General features: G+C 45.3%; 1 protein-coding gene across 1 annotated transcript in view; it reads left to right on the forward strand.

Annotated features, from left to right (window-relative positions):
• Positions 1 to 23,363, forward strand: part of SYN3 (synapsin III) — a 432,411-nt gene that overhangs the window by 26,530 nt on the left and 382,518 nt on the right. Inside the window, exon 3 of the mRNA XM_019952355.3 lies at positions 7,795 to 7,852. Coding sequence (XP_019807914.1) covers positions 7,795 to 7,852 — 58 coding nt within the window. The remainder of the gene's footprint in view (positions 1 to 7,794; positions 7,853 to 23,363) is intronic.

A 23,363-nucleotide genomic window follows, 5' to 3' on the forward strand; every position in this document is an offset into this window, starting at 1 on the left:
TTTCCCTGCTACAAGGAAAACAACAGCGCAAGCTCCATGACACATGTATCTGCCACTTGACTCTGGCTGCAGAGAGACAACAGGGAGCAGTGGGGATTGTTGAGCGTGGGAACTGATGCCCTTCTGAAGGCACTAGCTGCCGTCCACTCAGCCACTTTTTGCCATGTGGGAATACAGGTCTGGTGTTGCCCAGTTCTTGATTTTCAGGGGAAGCCAGAAATCTGAATTCTTCATATGAATTTTCTATTTTAAAATTAAAATTATGTAATTTAAGTCCAACAAAACAAGACTGTGGACTCCATGAGGTTTGCCAGTTGGCAACTTCTGATGAAGACAGGAGTCAGGGTAAATATTCCTCATCTGGACCTGTCTCCTGGCTAGACCAGGAGCGCTAGGATGGCAGGGGGCTGTTTTGTTCAGCATAATTCCTAGGGACTAGCACAGTGCTAAGCACATAGTAGACCCTGGATGGAGGGATGGAGGAATGGAGGGATGGATGGATGGATGGATGGGTGGATGGGTCGATGGATAAGTGGAGGGAGGGAGGAGGAGGGAAAATGACTTCTCACAGCCTTCTCCTTCTGTGCCCTTCTCACCTTGACAGGCCTCACACCCCCTTTCTAAATCAAACACTTAATATTCTCATGGTCCCCTTCTCATCCTCCTTATACCATCTAAACCCCTTTTACGGATGATCAGATATAAGTCACTTGCACCTTGGTATGAATTACCTTTCAGTGTGTAACTGTTTTCATGGGCATTTCCCCAGATTGAGCTCTTAATAGATGCTCATTAAGCGTTTGCTGAGCGAACAGCTTAGCCTTCTAAATGTGAACTGTCTTGGTGGAGTGAAGGCTGTGGATTTTCAGAATTCTGTGGGAATGAGGGTGACACAATGTTGTGTCTTTGGAGAGAAGAGGGCTAGGAACTGGGAGATAACATTCTAGCATGATCTCTGCTGTCAGAGTGAGTGGGTGGCTGACGATTTTGTTTACCCTAAAGGCTGGTGCTGGGGAGGAAGAGGAGCTCCCAGGTGGCAGCCAAGGCAGGATTCCATCATGCTAGACATGAAGCAGGAGTTCCCTTTAGAGCAAGGAAGATACTGCCACCTTCCCCTAAATGCTATGTCACTTCCTCAGGTACATGCCCACTTGTTGAAGGACAGGAGGGAAAGAGATGAACAGTAAACACTTGCCAGGTGTCAGGGATATCATTCATGGGGCCTTATAGCAGACATAGTGGTACATAGTGATGTGCTTACTTTTTCAAATGAGACTGGGGCTCAGGAAGGTTGATGTTTGAGGCACCACTAGGAAATAAATAGCAAATAGCAGAGCTGGAGAGGACCTGGGTCTGTCGTCTGCTAACGCTAGCAGTGCCTGCCCACCTCTTTACCTGGAGGGTGAAGTCCACCTCAGCAGCCCACCAGTGAGCAGCCCACTTGCTGGCATGTTTTTGGCAGGTTCCCAGAGGCCTTCAAATCTGCGTCCTCATTTTATCCTCATGATCCTATGGGTGGATCTTCCCAGCCCCACCCTGTAGATAAGGAAGCAGAGGCTTGTTCAAAATTTGCAGGTGCCAGAGCTGCAAATTCAAATCTAGGTCTTCTGCTCCATGCCTGTCACTCATTTTTCCTGCTTATTGGGAGACATGCCCCAGGAAACTTCATCAGCCTCCTGAGCGCCACCAGTGCCTGCCCAACTCATTTGTCCTTGTATGTGCCTTTCACACACATACACACACATCAGACCTTCTCAGATTCATCTTTGCAGCCCTCCGTCCTGGCAAAGGATAAGTACCAAACATTGGGTGGATGGATGGATGAACTGGGCCACTTCACCAGGGAAGTAGCCCCTGGCTCTCAGACTGGGCTGGGTCCCTTTCTGTGGGCTAATGCCCTGTGTGGTCATTGTCCTTTATGGGTCTCTCCCTCCTGTTAGGTAGTAAACCCCCTGAGGCCAAGAACTCAGGGATGAGGATGTTATCTTCATCCCTGTTTCCTTAAAGTCTGCAGGCTCGAGCACACAGTAGATGGTTAGTACAAGTGTGTTAAATGTCTTCCAAAAAAGCCTTCCCTCGCTACCCCAGGTCAGACCTCCCTGCTCCCCACATCCTACCCTGTACCACCTTGTTCATTGTATTCATCATTTCCTTTTCACCTGGTTAATTTCCTGAGTTTTCCAAGAGCATGTTAGCTCCACAAGAGCAGGGACTGTATCAGCCTTTCCCCTCATGCCTAGTAGGGTGCCCAGTCCTTACGAAGCTCAGTAAGTAGTGGTTAAATGAGGGAGTGAATAAATGATATGAATTGTGATCAGAGCTGCCCACACAAATCTCCTTCCCTATTGCTGTCGGAAGCGTACGAGGGGACATTCATCATATCATGTGGCTCCAGGCCCTAGTATGTCTCACTTCCTCACCTTCACAGATCCCTGTACAGGTGCAAGGGACCTTGTCACTCTCAGAGGGTCCCTCCCTGTCCTAACTCACTGGAGCCCCCCCAATTGCAAAGAGGTACGATAAGGCTGCTCCATCATTGGAGGGTCCCCTCTGGCAGTGGGAGGGGACCAGGAGGGTTAGCTATTCTTAAGAGTAGATAATGGAGCTAGAATTGGATCTCTGAGTTGGAACTCTGTGTTCAAAGGCCCTGCTTTTGTCACACCTTCATCCATCCAACCTGTCATGTGACCCTCCTCATCCTGCTGACTGAGAAAACCCTGAGTGTGCCCACCTTCAGGGTTCTCCTGTGTGGTCTGTCATCCATCTCCCCCAGCTTCTGTCCAGGCCACAAATGAGCAATGGGCATGTTACATCAGAAATAAGAAAATCTGTTTCTAGGGCCAGATCCCTGCTTTCGTTCTCCTCCAGCTACTCTGAGACAGAACATTCCTGACCCTCTCCTCCCCGGGAAGGGCACTGCCAAGGCCTAGCCTCATTGACTGTACATCCTAGATGGGATTTATTAGAAGGGTGCTGCTTGGACACAGGTGGATCCTGTTTGTGCTAATTCTCCTCTTCTGCCCCTCCTGCAGCCATGAAAGAACTCGGTATCCCTCCCCATAAATCTTGCTCACTCACCAAATCCCGCCTCCCCAAACTAGGGATTTCCCACCCAAGGCAGCACTGGTTTTATAATATTCTCCTTCCTGGTGCCTCTGATGTGGCAGTAAAATCTGAGACCACCCACAGAGATGGAAGCTTTGTAGAATCAAGAGCTTCCCCCAACCCCTTCCCAAGGCCAAGGACTTGACTGATTGGCCTGTGGATTCAGGGATCTCATTATGAGGATAAACATATTAGGGCATTAGGAAGAGGTCTGCATTAGGAAGACTGAGACCTCAGGCACAGTGGGGTCATCCATTTTGCCTGAGGTCAAACAGCCAGGCAATTACACAGGCAGCAACCCCAGCCCCCAGGGCATCTAGAATTCCAGACCATCCCTACCCTTTCCTCTGCCAGACAGAATGAGCCCCAGGCAAGGAGGCAGCAGTCTGTGTGGCCTGTCAGGAGACAGACTTCCGACTCTCGGCCAAGCAGGGGGATGGACTGCCTGACCCTCAGCTTCAGCCTGAGTCCGTCTGGCAGGCCCTGTAGTAAACATTCCAGAGATGGGCAAAACAAGTGTTTCTCCTCAGAAGGTGAGGCCCGTGGAGGCCAGAGATGCTTGGGTGGTATTGGTGTAGTGCTCTGAGTTCTGAGTTAGAATCAGAGTTAGAATCCGGTCGAGGGCTGCTAGGTTGTGTGTGTTGGACACTGAATGGTGACCCCACACGGTAATGGGTATGGATTTGTAAGTGTGTTACAGCATTGCACCAGTAGATGGCAGTAGAGCAGCTGGAGCACTGGATGCCCCATGGCCTACCCCTGGAAACATTATTCATTTACACAGTCAGCAAACATTCCTTAAACATGTGCCTGTGCCCTGGCACGTTGTGCTGCTTTTGGGAGATTCAGTGAGCATTAAGACACGGTTTCAGGTTTCCAGGAGCTCACAGACTAGGTGTATGGGGGCAGGGGACATGTCATTCCAGCACACAGTGATATGTGTTATATGGTTGCTAAGTACAGCGCCCCGTGGGAACCCAGAGGAGGGACACTTAACCTAGCCTCATTAGGGGGGGTGATTTCAAGGAAACGGTAGTCAGGGATCTTGAACGTGAGAAAGAGGTAACCAAGCAGAGAAGGAGAGAACAGCAAACACAAAGGCTCAGAGTCATAAAAGCATAGGAATCACAGGAAGTTGAGCGTGTGCAGTAGGTGGGCAGAAAACCAGAGAAGAAATGGACCATAGGTTAACAGGGTCCAGATCATGAAGGTCCCAGAGGGTCTAGCTGAATCCTGAAGACCTTTAAGCACAAGATCTAACTCACCATTGCTGCTTAGAGGCTCTATGTGACTTTGAACCTGTGGGGGCTGGTCCTGGCCCTGCTGCTCCTCAGGGTGGACACTGGGGTCAATACAGTAGGAGGAGGGATGTGAAGGACTTGTAGGCCTTCTGTACCAGTGCCACCTGTTTATCATCAGCACCATCACCAATCTCTTATTGTGCTAACGGGGCAGATCAAAGTGAGATGAACTGTAATTCTGTTCTGTAACCCCCATGAGGGTAAGATTATGTTTGTTTGTGGGTCCCCACATACGCCACCTGTAGCCACAGCATACACACTCGGTGGTTTCTTTGCTGTCATTGTTGATTCTGTTTCAGACCCTGGGCTGTATACTTTGGAGCTTACTCTGTGCCAGGAACCATTCTAAGTGCTTTGTACGTCGTGTCTCATTTAATCCTCACAGCACCCCTGTGGGATAGTTACTGTGATTATCCCTGCTTCCCATATGTGGAAACTGAGGCACACGGAGGTTGAATGAGTTACCCAAGGTTACACAGTGAGTGAGTGGTGGCTCTGGGATTGCATCCAGGTGGTCTGCCTCTGAGCCCACACACTCTACTTACTGCTCTTCACGTACAGGATCAAGTGAGTTTCTCACCACACCTTGGCTGGCAGATGTTATCAGCACTTAACAGATGACAAAACTATGACCTGGAGGGGTTAAGTTCCTTGTCTTGGAACATGCAGTGAGTTGTAGAGCTAAGATTTTGCCCAAGCCTCTGTGATTCCAGATCCATGCTTTTCCCAGTATACCAGTGATTTCATTCATTAGTTACCATCCTGAGGTCCCAGGGTCATCCAGTACTTCTTGTAAACCCAAGTGACAGGGACCCCTGCCCTAAGTCATACTCTGGCCCTTACTAGCTACACTCCTGACAGCAAAGGAGGACCCTGCAAACTGCACCCTTTGATTTTGCAGTGGGTACCCAGACCTGTGGAAATCCCTGCGCATAGGGACCCAGACCCAATTCCAGGGCCTGTGTAGGCCGATTCCCTGATCCATCCTCCCCAGACATGGCCAAGGCACTGTTGATGCCGGTGTGGGTGAGGAGATGAAGCTTGGCCATGTGGGCTGGGTCATCCACAAGCATGCACAAGAAGCTCCAGTGATGCAGGAGAGGAGGGTGGGAGGAGAATTAGGAAGGACGATGGAAATCAAGAGCTGGCAGCCCCCATGCCACCATGTGCTGGGTGGATCTCCAAGAATTCTGAGAAGTTTAAATTCTGACCCTTCCAGGTCATTATGAAGTTGTGTTGGTCAAGGAAGGAAGATAGGCATGTTTTATTTAAATGTTTGCTAGCTTTATCAATTTTAAATATCAGGCATATGATACATAGGCTTCCATTTGTTCTTTTGTCCCAGGCCCTACAAATATTAGAGGGGGGTCTTATCCCAGGGTCTGGGGTTTGCCAGCACTACCTTTAAGGATTCATAACATTCACAAACTACACTGAAAAGGTTCTCTTTGCATGAGGCTGGCTGCACACACATTTTGTTGAAGACCATCCTGGGAGAAAAAAACAAATCTTGCTTTCAAGTCACACTAACAACTCCTGTTCCCATAAAGTTCTACCTACTTGACATCTAAGCCATTCAACATTATAAGAAAAAGTGGCATTAACATTACAGCCATCAGTCAGTGGTTCAGGCAGTCGAGATGAACTCCACTGGCATCTGATAAGTGTGGATAGACTTCAGAAGCAGAGAGACTGCAGCTTGGTCAGAGAATTTGTAGCAAAGGTTCAATCTGGAAGGTTGAAAAAAGAGGTGGCAACATCGATGTTCCACCGATGGAAAAGAATAGAAGAAGAAACTAAGCAGAAGATTCTTGGATGTAACATTACTGATTAGAACTCAATCATGTGGTCATACCTAGCTAAATGCAGAGTTGGGATATACATTTCTTGGTGCCAGTCTATAAACACTCTCACTGTAGGCAAAGAGGAGAATTGGGATTGGGAGCAAAGAGCTGTCTGTGCCCCAGAGAAAGTCTATGGATATGCTTAACACGGTGCTCAGATTATAGCAAATCGCTGAGAACTATTAGTTTCATCATACCAACAACCAAAAACAGCAGATGGAAACTTGTATTACTTTTGCTTTGCGGGAGGGCATCTAAACCCAGGAGCACCCCAATATTTGCTGCTGTTTTTCAGAGCTGAGATAAAAACATTGATGTGGCAATGGAAGTCCAGGATTAAAGCTGCTTAGGCAAAGTATTTCGTCTCTCTGGGTTTGAGTTTCCTTATTTATAGAATGGAAATAATAATACCCACCTCATGGTGGTAGCTGTGTTAAATGAGAAAGACTAGGAATATAGCACAGTTTTTGGCACAGAGTAAGTATTCAACAATTTTTCCCCCATCTATCTCTTCAATCATTTATTCTTTCAACAAATATTAATTGAGCTCCTACTGTGTGTGAAGCATTCTGGTGGGTGTTGGGAATAGAATGTTGAGTAAGGTAGGTTGTTCCTGGCCTGGAGGAATTGTGTTATAGTTTGGTTGGACACAGGCATGAAACCCAGTTACTAATTGCAAGTAATTTCAATTATAATAAGTGCTATGAAAGAAAAGTAGAGTATGAAAAGAGAATTTATATGAGAAAAGAGATGACTAAGGTCAAGATTAGGGTGCTTACAGAGAAAAATGGGCAAGTGGATGGATTTGAGAAATAATTAGAATGTAGAATCCATGGGGATAGGGAGAGAGAAAGAGGAAACAAGAATGAAGTCTAGGTTTTTGCCTTGAGTGATGGATAGATGGGATGCCATTTATTGATAATGGGAAGACAGAAGCAGGGGTGTAGAGGAAAGGTGATGGAAGGGTGGTTGGATGGATGGATGGACCAAGGGACAGATGAGGTCTGCTTCAGATGAGGTGTCTCCTTGGAACCACTTGGGCTAGGAAGCACAATGTAGGAGCACAATGGGTTTGAATCTGGGCTCCCTTGTTTTCTAGATGGACAAATAAAGAAATGAGTAGTTGGATAGAGCAATTTAATACGTCCTTTATGGATCACATAGGGTATAACTCAAAAGAATTCTGCATTATTTATTTACGTAGGATTCTTTATTTCTTTTTATCCTTAAAATAATGTTTAGAAATATATCGTGCACGTATAACTATCTACCTTTTACAGAGGATAAAATGGAGACGCGGGGAGGTAAAGCAGCTTGGCAGAACCGGAACCTGAGTGTCCAGTCCTCCCATCCTGTACTCTTTCCCCTCTCTCACACAATATATATATAAAGAATGAGAAAATCACCTGTCTAGGTGGGAGAGAGCAGGAAGGTGGGGAATGTGTCTGGACATGCACCTCTGGGGGTAAAACCTTTGGGAAAAGGGAGGAAAGAGTGAAGCAGTCTGCATCCTTACTCAGTAGATTTCTTCCTCTCCTTCACAGGGCCAAGTATTTCCATGGAAAGAAGGTGAATGGAGAGATTGAGATCCGAGTGGAACAGGTAGGTTGGAGCTGAGGCTTTAGTGCTATCGCCGTGACTTTTTCTATAGCTGGAGCCATTCCCAGGAGCAACCTTCTTCCCCATCTTATATAATTATAATGAGTCAAGATTACCAGAAAAATCCTGACTTATACTTGGGAGACTTCTTAAATTCCAGAATTATTTAGTCCAATGGTTTTCAACCTTTTTGTTTTAACAGCAGAACTTTTATTCAAAGGAAATCGCAAGTAGGAGCCCGTTCTACCAAATTGAGACACGTAAAGCTTCTTTGATGGAAACGGTCATAGGGCGCCCAAAAGTCTGTCTGCTCCATCCTGTTCCACCTCCCTCCTTTCCCCACTGTGGTCCCTAAGGTGTCTCCTTGGAACCACTTGGGCTAGGAAGCACAATGGGGTTGAATCCGGGTTCCCTTGTTTTCTAGATATTGGGCAAGTCAGTCTTTCTGCGTCTCATTTTCCTTGGGATTAAATTATGTAAAGCTTCAAAAGAGATTAGAATCTTGAATACTGGCTCTTGTTATTACCACTGGTATCAACATCCATACCCCTCATTTTATAGGGAAAGAAGCACAGATTTGCCCATGACTGCAATGGAAGTCAGAGATAGAATTAGGACCAGAACTTGTGGTCTCCAGATCCAGGGCTCCTTCCATTCATTCAGTGAACATTTGCTGGGGACTAACTCAATACCAAGCACCGTGCTTGGCCTTAGAAGGGCACATCAGGGCATGGGCTCTGGAGCTAGACTCTAGGTTCCAGTCCCAACTGTGTGATGTTGGTTCAACAATACTTGAGCTCTCTGCAGTTCAGTTGCTTCATCCATATAATTGGGGTAATCATAGCATCAACTTCACAGGGTAGCTGAGAGGATCAAGTGAGTTAGTCCAAGAAAAGTACTTAGAATAGCACCTGTCATATATCAACACTTAGTAAATGTTACCCATTTATCATCATCCTCATCATCAAAGGCAAACAATTAATAAGATAGAAAAGGTTCCTGCTATAAGAGGAACTCAGAAAAGCACGATAAAAAAATAGAGAGGTGTGACTTTTATGGCACTCTCTGAGTTTTTTGTGTTGGAGGAACAGAAAGCTTTTCTGAGCATCAAATTTGAGTTGGCTTAGTATTAAAACACCTACAGCTTGAATTTCGATTTGATCCTGTGGCTTTCAAGTCAGTCCAATGTCTACTGGTTTTCCTTCCATGGCAAAGAGCAGGTTATTTTTGTTCACTTGACAAATATTTGTCAAACGTCTGCTATGCTAGCTAGCTAACACGTGGGGAACAAGGATAGAGAAGCAGAGGCTCTGTCCCAAAGAGCTTGTGGTCTAGGAAGGGAGGCAAGATAAGTCTTCACAGAACCTAACACAGGTAGAATCCAGGAAAGAGAGGTCCAGACTTAGTGCTGTGGGCACCAGAGGCCACAACTATTTGAGGGAGTCAGAAGTGACTTCAAGGAGGGGGTGGTATTTGAAATGGATCTTAAAGGATGGATAGTATTTCAACAAGTGGTGATTTCAACAGGAAGAGTGCATGAGACTGAATCAGCATGAGCAAAGGTAAGGAGCCTGGAAGTACAGGGTATGGAGTGATGTGTGAACACATTGTCGTTCCCTGGCCCCAGCCTACTCATCCTCCTAAATTCTCTCTCTCGGTGCAGAGTGCTACCATCTACCTTGCACCTTAGCCAGAAACCTGCATGGTCTCCTGGGTACCTCCCTCTCCCTCCACCACTATACCCATTCACCAGGTGCTGTGGACTCCATGTCCCGCGTCTCTCTAGTCCACCCACTGTTCTCCGTTCCCATTGCCTAGGTCCTTGGCTGAACCATCATTGGCTCTCATCCAATCTTCCTAATCAACAGCCTCCTAACTTCATCTTTTCATCCACTTCCAATTTATTTTTTGTACTAAAACTAGAGTGATCTTTCTAAAAAAACAAATTAGAATCTTAAAGTGTTAGCTTTAAAATTCCTTTCTCAAAGATTCTTTATTTGAGCCGTTCCACCCCAATCTAAATCAGGTAAGCTGCTTACTCCCTTTCATAGCACCTCAACTTTTCCTTCCTAGCCCTTATCTGAGTTTTTAACCACATATTTAGATGTGGTATTATTTGCATGAGGGTAGGGACGTTTGGATCTCACTCTGTTAAATAACACAGGGCCTGGCTTATACTAGAGCGGAAGCAAATATTTGCAGAATGACTAACTGATGGATTCCACAGATTCCAGGCTGCTTGTCAGTTTCCAATGGAGATAAATTGCTCTTCCTTAATCTTCCCTCAAAAATCTGAGTTTTCCATACACCATCTGGTAAATGCTCAGTTGCTAGCTGTCTCATCCCATTTGTGAAACCCCCAGGGGCATTTTTTTTTAACATCTTTATTGGAGTATAATTGCTTTACAATGGTGTGTTAGTTTCTGCTTTATAACAAAGTGAATCAGTTATGTATATACATATGTTCCCATATCTCTTCCCTCTTGCGTCTCCCTCCCTCCCACCCTCCCTATCCCACCCCTCTAGGTGGTCACAGAGCACCCAGCTGATCTCCCTGTGCTATGCGGCTGCTTCCCACTAGCTATCTATTTTACGTTTGGTAGTGTATATATGTCCATGCCACTCTCTCACTTTGTCACAGCTTACCCTTCCCCCTCCCCATATCCTCAAGTCCATTCTTCTGGCCCAACTTACGGGTGTAAAATCTATAAGCAGGAGCATCAGAGAGAATTGCCCTAAGAATACTCACCCAGGACACTGGTGACACTCAGCCAGTCTATGAGGGCTACAATCATGCTGGAAAAAGTTGGCTAATTTACAGTCATCTTGATCTCTAGTCATCTCCCTCCATGGCAGCCAGAAGGCAAAATTAGCCAAGAGACCAATTAGCAGGTCATTTGGGCATTTTTCCCTGAAATATAGGCCTCCCTTAACTCATCTTAGAGTCTGAATTGTTTGTCTTTTCCCATCTGGATCGATGGGTGGGTCACATAAGCATAGCACTTAGGAAAATTCTTAGGATGGAAGCCACTTTTTAGTCTGAGCTGGCCTCACACTTTGGAATTCTGTCTCCCAACTAAGGACCAAATTAACCAGATAATTGCACTGTCTGGGTTTTGCTGGACAGAGCAAATGAGTTAGTTGTGGTCAGCCTAGAGGAAGCCTCTGGCACTTCTCTCCACCCTCTTCTCCCCAGTTCAAAAACTGTCTGCCTCAGCTTTTGCAGAGCCAGGAATCAAGAAACCCTGGGGAGGCCAGTCGGGGAAGCTGCCTCATGTTGCATCCTATTACCCAGAATGCCCTGCTGGCTCTGCAGGGCCTCACAGCAGTGTCCTAGCAGGGCCTGAGAGGTTCCGGCCAGGGTGGTTGGCATGTCAAGCTCTCCTCTGTTTATACTTGAGGCAAAGGGTCTCTTTCTCCACAGGTGCAAGTCACCCCTCTGTGGGACTCAGCAGTGAGGTTGATGAATGGATTAATATCAAGTAGACTCACAGTTCTGAGACTTAGCAGACTAGGGCTTGGTGAGGTAGAGCCTTGGGCTTCATTCTTCTCTAATAAATGCTGAAATTATAATAGTCAGTCTTTCCTCAGTGTTAATGGAGGTACCAAAGCATAAGGAATGGCAGTGCCTTGCTCCAGCAGATGGAAAGAGAGGCTGGAGAAGGTGAAGATCCTTCTCTTCTGAAGCTGGACAAGCCACAGATTTACATAGGAATGCCGGTGGCTCCTTTGGAGTCCTGTCCTTGTGTGATATTGGAGTTGAGATGGGTTTAGGTGGATGCATATGGATCCCAGGGAAGGCTGTTGGTTGAAATCCTGTTTGTCTTCTGCCCTTTATATATTTACTCAACTTAATTGTCTGCTGGGAGCAAAGGTGGAATTTCTCCCTTAAAATAAGTTAAACACTCAGGACCGTGATGTATATATTTTTCATACCTACTTCAGCCTACCATCCACAATTCTTTCTGGGGCAACCTTTCTTAGCATGGACCCTAACTGTAGATATTGTATTAAAGGCCATGTTATATTTCAAGACATAATTGTTGGTGAGATAGAGAAGTGGAGGTTGGATGTTAGTTAATTTGGTTTTGTGGATTGGTAACAGGTTGGACATTACCCCCATTAGGAAATGACTACTTGATAGTAATTCACCTTGAAAGAAATACATCTAATGCTTTACCAAAGAGTTCTGCCCTTGGCTCTGTTCTACAGCTCCTTCTTAACTGTGATTTATCGAATTACATTTACCAATGACCTGAAGTTAATGGGAGAGAGAGTATGCTGGATTAAATTTGATACGATCAAACTGAATAAGGATACAATATAAGGTCCTATTCAAAAGCTCAGCTGAAGAGGAGAAGGACTGGGGAGATTTAGCATATTAAAATCTCATGAGAAAAAAAAAGACCTAAAATTTGAGTTGAACAAATTCTTAATATTCATGAGAAGAAATATTATGTGGAAATTAAGACTGTGACTCCAGCGTAAGATATACTGGGGATGGAATCTCAGCTCCATATTTTAGCTGGGTTGACCTTTCACTTATAACATCTCTAAGCATCAGCTTCTTCATCTGAAAAATGAGGATAATAATTTCTACCCCCTAAAGTTAATGTGTGGAGTGAGTAAGTCAGTGTAAGTCATATGCTGGGTATAGTTTCTGGCACATATATTAAGAGCTCAGTAACTATAGTTACGGTTGTTACTCCTGCAAAACCTGATGCCACTTCAGGCTGCGTTATCAAAGTACAGCATTTAGAATCCAGGAAGGTGATGGCACACACACATACACACACAGCACACAAACTCTCTCACACAATATTCTACCCAGACTCCAGTGAGAGATCCAGTTGTACCGTCACACCAGGAGGGAATAGTAGCAGCCTGGAATGCCTTCTTAAGGGAGTGGCTGGAGTGAGAGAAGCAAAGGAGATCAGTGTAAGGAACTGGAGATGCTTAGTCCAGAGAAGAGAGGCCTTTGGTAGGACCCACTGTACTCTGTGCAATTATCCACCACCTGAATGAGTGGTTGAAAAGAGTTAGAGCTACCATATGTTGAGTACTTACAAGATAAGGATAAATGCTTTTTGCTCTTGGTATGGGCACTATAATTGCCTCCATCTTAACAGAAACTGAGGCTCAGAGGGAATAAGTGGTTTTCCAAAGGTTGCCTGATTTATAATTGGCAGGAACTTGTTTTTGAACCCCAGCAGTCTGAATTCAGAGTCCTCCTCTTATCCACTGCATTTTTCTGCTGGTGTTGCAGATACCAAGAACAATAACCAAATGTACTGGTTAAATCACTTTATATGCATAATCTTACTCCAACCTTTCCACAACTCTTTGAGATAGGTACTATGACTCTCCCCATTTGGCAGATGAAGAAACTAAGGCTCAGAAAGGTTAAACATCCTGCTTGAAATGAGTGATGGGGGAGGAATTTGAACCCAGGTTTCATCTGCATGTGTGCTGAACCACCAGCCTATATTATTTCACTGGGATTAGAGTTCCGGCTAATGGTACATCATACAAGAAGATGGATTTCAACTTGGTATAAACAGAAACTGTTCAGCAGTGCTGAGTAATGATGAATAGACCACATCCCTCTGGTAGGTAGGGAGTCCCTGTGTTTGAAATGCTGTGGCAGAAACTGGGTGGTTAATTTGGGAAATATTTCACAGGAAATGTATGTACCTAATCAGATATAACTTTTATTATTTTTTTCTTTTATTTATTTTTTTGCATAAAAGTAATATATTCAAATAGTCAAACATTAAAAAGGTAAAAAATGGCATCTGGTGAAAAGTCTACCTTCAACCCTGCCCCCACCAATGTTTCTCTTTGACTAATCATTTAACTATTTATTAGCCAGTTCATTTAACCATTATCACTTGTTCCTTGGGCAACTTTCCAGAGAAATTTTTTTTTTTTTTTTTTTTTTTTTTTTTTTTGCGGTACGCGGGCCTCTCACTGTTGTGGCCACTCCCGCTGTGGAGCACAGGCTCCGGACGCGCAGGCCCAGCGGCCATGGCTCACGGGCCCAGCCGCTCCACGGCATGTGGGATCCTCCCGGACCGGGGCACGAACCCGCGTCCCCTGCATCGGCAGGCGGACTCTCAACCACTGCGCCACCAGGGAAGCCCCTCCAGAGAAATTTTAAATGCAGTAATCAAATACACATACATGTTTATTTTCCTTTGCTTTTCATAGATGGTAGTTGATCAGAAAAACATAAAGCATTGTATTTCAGAGGAGTATTGAATAAGGAAGATTGATTCCAAATGGGTCAAAGGGGGAAATCATATTGCCCAGAGCCCAGCAGTCCCCTACATTCACTGTTGTCACTACCACTGCTGGAACTGCCACTATTGCCAGTGGAGAACATGAGCCTGCACTCCCACTGATGCTGCAGGAATTGTCACCAACCTGCTTTAACTGCTGTTGCTGTTGTGAAGCTTCTGTTGCTACCATAAGAAGTGCAATACTTACCACCATCTTCCTAATGTCAACTCTTACCTGAATGCCTCCCATTGGTAGAAATAAGCTGGAATTGTGTGTCAAAAGAACCTGGGAAGTGTAGAGTTAGGCCTTCAGCCCCCGTAGTGCAGGAGAGGATAGGATGGGTGTGGGGCTGATGGTAATAGACAGTGAGCGACACAGTCCATCCACACACACCCTTCTATCTAGTATATCTTAGAGTTTATTCCATGAAAGTATGTGCAGAGCTGTCTCACTCTTGTTAATGATTGCCAAGGGTGCTGTCATATGGATATACCACAATTTATTTTCCATAATTTTACTATTATAAACAATGCTAAACTTATTTAATTTGAAGCATCAGTTAGTATAGCTGTAGGACTCCTATCTAGAATAGAAAAACTGGTTATAAAAAGTACTGCAGGGCTTCCCTGGTGGCGCAGTGGTTGAGAGTCCGCCTGCCGATGCAGGGGACACGGGTTCATGCCCTGGTCCGGGAGGATCCCACATGCCGCGGCGCGGCTGGGCCCGTGAGCCATGGCCGCTGAGCCTGCGCGTCCAGAGCTCTGCAGCGGGAGAGGCCACAACAGTGAGAGGCCCACATACCGCAAAAAAAAAAAAAAAGTATTGCAGGTAGTGCATGCTATAATGCACCTTGAGGAATGAAGTACTTTCCCCCAGCTGCTGGAATTGATACCGGAAGACAGCCCTCAGCTGTCAGCCCTCATTCTGAAATGCCTCACTCAGGTGAAAAGATCTGCCTTCCCCAAGGGCACATCTCTTGGGACTTTGGCTGGCACAGGGAATAAAGACCTAGCTCCTTTACCCCAATTTGAGACAACTCTGAAGGGCCATCCCAGCTTCAGAGCTCCTGCGGAGTTGGCAGAGACCTCTGCTGAGACGGCAGTGTAGCCCAACTTCTCCCTCTACCCAGTCGTGCTTCCTTCCCTTTTCTTCCCTTCCAGTGGTGGTGATTCCCAGCGCTCCCTAATGAACCTCTCAAAGGCTAATGTTCATTTCAGAGTCTGCCTCTCAAGACATTTACAATTCTGATAGATAGCGACAAATGACCCTCCATAGAGGTTGTGTGGATGATCTATAAGATCCTTTGGGTCTGGATTTCTAGGACTTTACACGACTCATGGGTTCTGGAGACCATCCTGCACAGAATGCTCTCCTGGTTACAGCCCAAGCATTGATGCTGAACTCTGAAGTGCTCCATAATTTGATCTTCTTATTTGACCTCCTTGTGTTTGAAATTCACCAGAGCTTGGTGTTTCTCTGCAGGGCTGAGTCCAGCAGAGCTCTACCTGCTCTGATCTACTAAGCCTGTTTTGTTAACACAATCCTGCAAGATTTATTTGTTTGGCTTGGCTTACCCTGACCTCAGACATTCTGTTTTGTATTATTTTTAAAAGCGTGCAGGTCTCCACAGAGGGTTTTTTTCTTTTCAAATGTTAAAACCAGCTGGAGGAATTAAAAAAAAAACAGGTGGGACACTAGGACTATTAGATGAAACGTAACTCATTAGAGGAGCAAGTGTTTCTCTCCTTAACTATGGCATTGATTGATGTGGGTTTATCACCATCCTTGGCCTACCTTTAGGCTCACTGACTTAGGAAGGCAATAGGGAAATGGAGAAACAATAATCATGGTGATGGTAGCAAACTTATTGAGCATGGACTGTATGCTAGGGCCCATGTTACATCCTTCTCCTGCATTAATTCATTTAACCTGTACAACATTCCTGTTGCTTAGGAAACTAAGGCTCAGAGAGCTTAAATAAATTGCCCAGGCAGGGTCACACAGCTAATAAGAATGTGGGGAACCGGGGATTTGAACCCAGGTTCAGCCAATTCCAGGGTCCTAGTTCTTAACCAAAAGTAGATCTATCAGTGTATGTATGTTCGATCTTGAATTTGCCTTCTTCAAGTTCTTTGCCTTTCTTCTCTTTGCTTAGGTTCTTTGAGCACATCATTCTACCATCCCTTCCTATCTCACCCTACTCTTTTGATCTACTGGATAAATTACAAGTTCTTATGAGATGTTCTTCCAGCAAAAGACTCCTCCTTTCCTGACTAATCCTAATGACTCTGACTCATCATTTGATGTTTCTGGCTTATCGCTGCATAGTTCCCCTGTTAACAAGTCTGTTTGTTCTTTGTTTTCCCCCAAGAGTTAACGTTCACTGTTTGTCTGTAAATGTAGCTATATATTTTTAGATTACATGAATAGTGTTAATAGCTCAGACTCTGGAGCCAGATCACCTGGGTTTGAATCTCAGCTCTGCTACCTCCTGAGTGACCCTAAGCAAGTAATTTGATTTCTCTGCGCCTCATTTTCCTCATATGTAACATGAAAATAATAATAACAGTAACAACAACAACAATATGTACCTGTAGAGTTGTTGTGAGAATGAAATAAGTTGTCACACGTGAAGAACACAGAGCAGATCCTGGTACCCAGAAAGTGCCGCGTAAGTGTTAGTAGCTATTTTTACAGTCACCTTCACATCATTGATCACATGTTGCCTGAGTAGTTTCTAGGTGTCAGTCTGTGGGATTATTCAGAAATGGAAAGAATATAGTCTATTCTGTAAAGAACTTTGCTGCATAGTTGGGGGATGAGACATATAAACAGTTGATGTTTGTATGTGTGTTTTTATTATTGAGATATATATATATATATATATATATATATATATATATATATATAAAACCAATATTGTTTCCCATTGAGACATGGCACTCAGTTGGCACCTGGTGTAAACTTCTAGCTTTTCCTTCATAGCAGGTAGCACAGGTCCTGGTCAAGGTGTTCAGTGAATGTTGAGTGAATGTCTGAGTGATTGGGTGATGTGGTACAGTCATAGAAGGGTGGAGCCAGAAAGGGACTTTGGAGATCATCTAATCCAGAGGTTCAGAGAGGCGAAGTGACTATTCCTAGCACACACATCACATTATTGTTGGAGTGCAAAGCGTGGGGAACCCAGGTTTCCATCTCCCATGTCACTGTTTTTCCTACTACATTTCTCCACTTGCCAATGCTACCTTTTGTCTTCCCCTTTGAAGAAACTATTTGTCCCTTCTGATGGTTTTTTTTTTTTTTTGCGGTACATGGGCCTCTCACTGTTGTAGCCTCTCCCGTTGCGGAGCACAGGCTCTGGACGCACAGGCTCAGCGGCCATGGCTCACGGGCCCAGCCACTCCACGGCATGTGGGATCCTCCCGGACCAGGGCACGAACCCATGTCTCCTGCATCGGCAGGCGGACTTCCAACCACTGCGCCACCAGGGAAGCCCCCTTCTGATGGTTTTAATACCAGCTGAACTAATCTAATTCTCTAGTCATGAAGTTCATACTTTCCACATTTACCGCAAGAGGCTTTCTTCTTTGAGAGTGGGGGTGGGGGGGAGCCCACCCCCACTGATAGCCAATGGTGGGCTCCAAACAGTGCAGCGGTGTGGGGTGGGGGGTGGATATTGAGGCCATGATTGGATGAACCCTGCTGATTCTAAGTGTAACAGGGACTGCTTTGCCAGTTGGATGATCCTTCATGACCCACCTTCCTGGTATAGCTGTACCTTAACCAGCAATGAGAAGAAAGGAGCAATGGGCATGAGAGTGAGTCCATCTTCTTGCCCTGGGAAGTGCTGCTCGTAGCTCTTTAGCCTCTACCTGCCAAGTTTGGTAATTTACCCTTCCTAACTGCCACCCTACTCCATCAACATCTGCCCTGCCTCCTGTTAGTATCATAGATAGATGAGACTCCAATGGAAAGTAAGGGTTCTGAAGGAGAACTCAATAAGCCCTTTAATTTCTTGAGGGATGTGTAATAAAAAAGTAAACAAAACTTGTCTTAACTGCTCCTTCATTCAAGAAACACTTACTGAGAACGTGCTTTGTATGATCTTAATGACAGAGCCCTCCACTCTCAAAGGGTTCTCCTTCTGGTGGGAAATAGACATTGGGGGCATTGACTATTGTACATTGTGGTGAGGGCTGTCACAGAGTTCCGTGCAGAGCATAGTGGAGCACAGAAGAGGGAGGGATTGTCAACCTTGCCTTGGGACACTCTTTGGAAAGACTTCACAGAGGCTTGGGGATGAGAATTAGCTCAGGCCAGGAAGGGTGCAGTTGTGCACATCAGGCCTTCCCACTAAAGAGCGTGTTTTAAATCTCAACTTGTCACATGTAGGGGAAATGACCAGAGTATGCAAAAGGGTGGTAGGAGATGAACCTGGAAAAGAAGATAGAGAACAGTCTCTATTTGGGGTGGGCTATGTATGGCAAAGCATGCGGCTAGAAATCGTGTCCCAGAGGGAGTGGGGACATATTTATTGAACTTTTTAGGTCATGGCAACATGACATGAAAACGTGATCATGTTTTCATTTTAGGATGCACATGCTGATAGTGGATTTAGAAGATGGACTGGGTAGGATTGGTGGCATGAGACTGGAGGCAGGGAAACTCAGCTCTGGATTTTGGGTGAAAAAACATCATATCCTGGAATATTATGCTTGGGGAGGAGGCTCATGGAAAGAACTTCATAAAATGCATGTGTTCTTTAGCCCTTTAAGCTTCATTCTCATACCTGTAACTTGTATTTGAGAATAGAAGGGATGACCTGTTTTCCTTATAACAGAGAGGATGGAACCAAACCCACAGGATGTGTTTAAGCTGGCATTGCATGAAAGCAAACCACGGTCAACTGCATCTTATTCACCAGCTTAGTCCCGGCCACTTGCTCTGACCCACTTCACACCCACATTCCGACTTACTCCCAACCAACCTAATCTCTGGCCTTGTGATTCCTTCAAGGGCTTATGCTCTCCCTCCTCCACCTCCTTCTGCCCCTCCACACACCACTTTTCCAGCTTTGACCTTCAGCTTTGACCTTCAGCTTTTGCTCAGGCGCTCTTTACATTTGTTGCCAGCTCTGCTGTCATCTCCACTATTTGGGGTCTGGCTCATGCCCTGATGAGAGGAGCCCCCGCTGGGCTTACCCCAGCCCTGTTAGCAGCCCCTGCCCAGATGTGCTTGCACACAGGATTTCGGTCTTTGCATTTCAGTAGGAATCAAGAGTTATTAATTAACCCAGGGTGGAACATATTATGAAACATCCCAGAAAGCTGGAACAAACCAAAGGGACTTCTGAACTCACAGCAGGGAAAAATGCCTTTTAATTGACTTGGATGACTTCACTGCAAAAATCTGTCTAGCTGTTATGCTAAACTGGAAACTAATCTATTAGGTTGTCTAAGGAATCTCCCAGCCCACCCTGACCAGAATCTCTAGAGGTGGGGAGTGTGGCCGACACATAAACAGGATGTATGCTTTGAAATGGCTTCTTTTGGATCATCTCCAGTCTGGCTGCCTTTTCTAGACCCTGGGAAAGAAAGGAGAGGCTGGCATCTTAGAATGAGTTTATATGTTCTACAATGTGTATCTTTAACATCACATAGAAGCTTTCCTAAGGCACTGCTTCCTTTAGAGTAAAATTCAGCCTAAGCTGAACCTGCCTTGGACCACTTCTCTTAGGGAGTTTAGAGGGTGACATAAGGTAATTTCCACAGATGGTGTTGTCATGTATGTGACAGCTGTGCAGCCTGGGCTCGGAGGGGATTAGTGAAAATAACCAGTGTCTAATCATGTGCTTACTAAATGCCAGGCACACGCTGAGCACTTCCTGCAGATTAGTTTATTTTTCCTTGTAACTACCCTATGAAGAGTAGATGCTGCAAGTTCCCCCATTCTCCAGATGAGGAAACTAAGGCTAAGAGAGGTTGTGTGGCTTACTCAAGGCCACACAGCTTATAAGTGGCAGAGCTGGAATTCACAGTTTGACTCCAGATGCTGTTTTACCTGGGAAGGTGTATCCTGGAGAAGTAAAACCTGAAAAGGACGTGATGAATTTCCTCTTCTGTGTAAGCGCTGGCTTGTGCATTAGACTTGCTCCGTGGGACCCAAGGTTGGCCTACATGGTCCTCTGCGAGTTAGCTCCTGCCTACCTTACCTCAAGGTTTAGCTCAGGCATTATTTCTATTCTGCTTCCCCTGAGCTGCTTGTATCTAAGCAGGACAAGGTGCCTCTAAACCGTGCTCTCACATACCTCATGCATATTTCTACCATCACACTTACCAGATTGCTTTGAAATTACTCTTTCACCTGCCTACCACTCCCTCTGGACTCTGGGCTTATAGAGAACATGGAGGGTATCTTTGTTCAACCTACAAGTATTTACTGAGTGCCTACTATGTGGTAAGTGCTAGGGCTGAAATGGCAATTAAAAACAGATGTAGTCTCTACCTGATAGAGCTTAAAATCTAATGAGAGGGACAGATATTAATCACATAATTGATTTCTCTCTCACTCACACACACACACACACACGCGCACGCACACACCATAATTACAAACTGATTAGGAGCCATGAATAAAAGATACATAGTGTTATGGTAGCATGATACTACTGGGCACTTAATTTAGGTACTTAGTAGGTGCTTCGAGTACCCAGATACATAATCTGTGCTCAATAAATATTTGTGTGACTTTTCTGAAGTAGGGGAAAATGAAAAAGCTACAGAGAAAATATCGGATCTACTATAAGAACTTCCCAGGAAACAGAGTCACCCAAATATTCTTTTATGTGGTAAATGACACAGGTAAAGCACTAATCTGACAGCAACGATACAGGTAAAGCAATGCTTGACATTAGGTTTACACAGCATGTCAGCCACTGTCTGAGTTTCCTGTATACATTTAATCCTCACCATGACCCCACCAAGGAAATACTGATGGAACTGAGGCTCGAGAGGTTAAGTGTCCTGCCCAAGGCCACCCAGTGGTCGGTGGAAGAGCTGAGATGTAGGTGCTCCAGAAGCCCTGGCGCCCATAAAACTGACCCTGCATCTTATTGCCTGTCTCGATCTTCTCTAGAACCGTGGCTAATCACCTGGTGTTCCTTGCCCAAGGTCACGGTGCTGGTTACAGTAGAGGCAAACTTGTCTCCTTCTTGCCAAGTCAGGCTTTGGGAATTCTCAGGGCAAGAACTTGGCAATGATAAGAGGGCAGTGCCAAATTGGAAGTGGAACTGAGTCCCATTAAGGGACATCGAGTTGCATTTTGGGGGTTCTGCGTGCGTGTTAAAGCGAAGAAGAAAAATTATTATTGAAGGGCAGTTATGTGCCCTTCATGGCTCTAATGTTTCTCACACATTGCTATATTTAGTCCTATTATTGTTCAGATGACGAAATTGAGGCTGGGAGGGGTAAAGTAGGTATTTGTGGGGTTAGAGGCAGAATTGTGATTGGAACCTGTGTCTGCCTGTTTCCAAAGTCCAGTTCCCTTGACTCACCTGGTGCCCAGCCAGACCTAGAAAAAAGGCTTGCTTCCTTCAGCCTACAGCACTTTTTCAGATTGATTTTCTCAGAGACCACAGGCAGCCCATCTGGATTTTCTGACCTCCCTTTACCTGTGTTTCTGGAACTTACTTTGCTCCCTCAGGTTTCCTTCATGAGCTTCTGGGTGGGTTCTCACCCAGTTTGAGATGGAACCAGACCAGATGACCTTTCCACCCACCCCACCTCAGGGCCTACATTCTGTCCAGACAGGGAGGAGACAAGCAGCCCTCCCCTCTGGCTGCCAGGAAGAGCAGGGGAAACGAGGGGCTGAACCTCCTGTGGCTGGGCCAGCCAAGTGCCAGGAGCCCCCAACTCCGCATTCATTGGACAGAACGAGGTTTTGATCATTCGTCTCACTTGGCTTATTCTTATACAACTGCGTTGTTCTCTCTCTGACTCCCTTTGCTCTCCATGGCCCCGGCTCCTCGATGTCTATGGGATGAAGGCCAAAGTCTCTAGGCAGCACCAAAGCCCTCCCTAACCAGGCACCAGCATGGTGTTCTCACCACCTCTCTTCCTCTCTCTGCTCAGTGGTGCCTCCAAGGGTCTTTGGAGGAGCTATGAATATCTATCGATCTGTCCACTCTTCCATCCATCCATATACCTGTTTGTCCAGTTACCCATCTCTCTAAAACCTAACTCTCTCCCCACTCTTTTTTTTTTTAGGAGGGGTCCTCTAATCAGTCTAGAGCCATGCTTCTTTCCCCTAAATACCTTCACAAAATTTAGTATTTCATAATACTAATAATAGTGATAATAATAATAAATAACTCCCAAATATTAAGCACTTGCTACACACACTTACATACACACACCTGACGCTCTACCAAGATTTTAGTATATATAACCTTACTTTAACCTCACAGTGACCTTTGGAGTTGTCTGTTACTGTTACAGAAGAAATTAAGGTTCAGAGAAATCCAGCAAGGCAGCTTAAAATGGGCAGAGCCAGGATTTGAACTCTTGGCTCCCAAGCAGCCCATACTCTATAAAACACATTCTCCTGACTCCCACTGCTAACTCACCCCTCATTCTGGGATCCGCATCTGCTACCCCTACCACCCTTCTGTGTGGCTTCTGGTTTCTTCTAATCCTCACTTTAATTGCTCTTTGCATGTATTTATTGGGAAATGGCATTAAGAATCTGAAAGTAAACAAGCTCGTTTCACTAGTTCTTATTACCACTCTATAGTGTTTTACTTGTGTGGAGGAAAATCTTTTGTTGCTTCGGAAGAAAGATATTTCAGGGCAGTTTGATGTGATGGACAGAGCTGTGCCTTGGATCAGAAGAGCAAGGGATCAAATCCTGGCACCACCTCTTATTATCTATGGGACTTTGGGCATGTGACACAATGTTCTCAGCTTCAGTTTCTTTATTTGCAAAATGAAGATAGTAATAGCAATACTACTGTGTTCAGCACATTGTAGGAATTTGGTTCATTTTAGTTAAATCAGCGAGGACCTTGGATCTGGGTTGACTCATTTGTTAAGGAGGAACTGGCAGATGCACGGAGTGTTTTCCACCTGCTAGTCCTCCCCTCCAGCCATGACAGACACCACTGCTGACCAGCCTCATTATTCTCCACACAGCAGGCAGCAAGATGAAACTCACTGGGTGACCCCAAAGGAGCTTC

This window comes from Tursiops truncatus, chromosome 11 (genome assembly GCF_011762595.2).
Source record: "Tursiops truncatus isolate mTurTru1 chromosome 11, mTurTru1.mat.Y, whole genome shotgun sequence".
NCBI classification, from domain to species: domain Eukaryota; kingdom Metazoa; phylum Chordata; class Mammalia; order Artiodactyla; family Delphinidae; genus Tursiops; species Tursiops truncatus.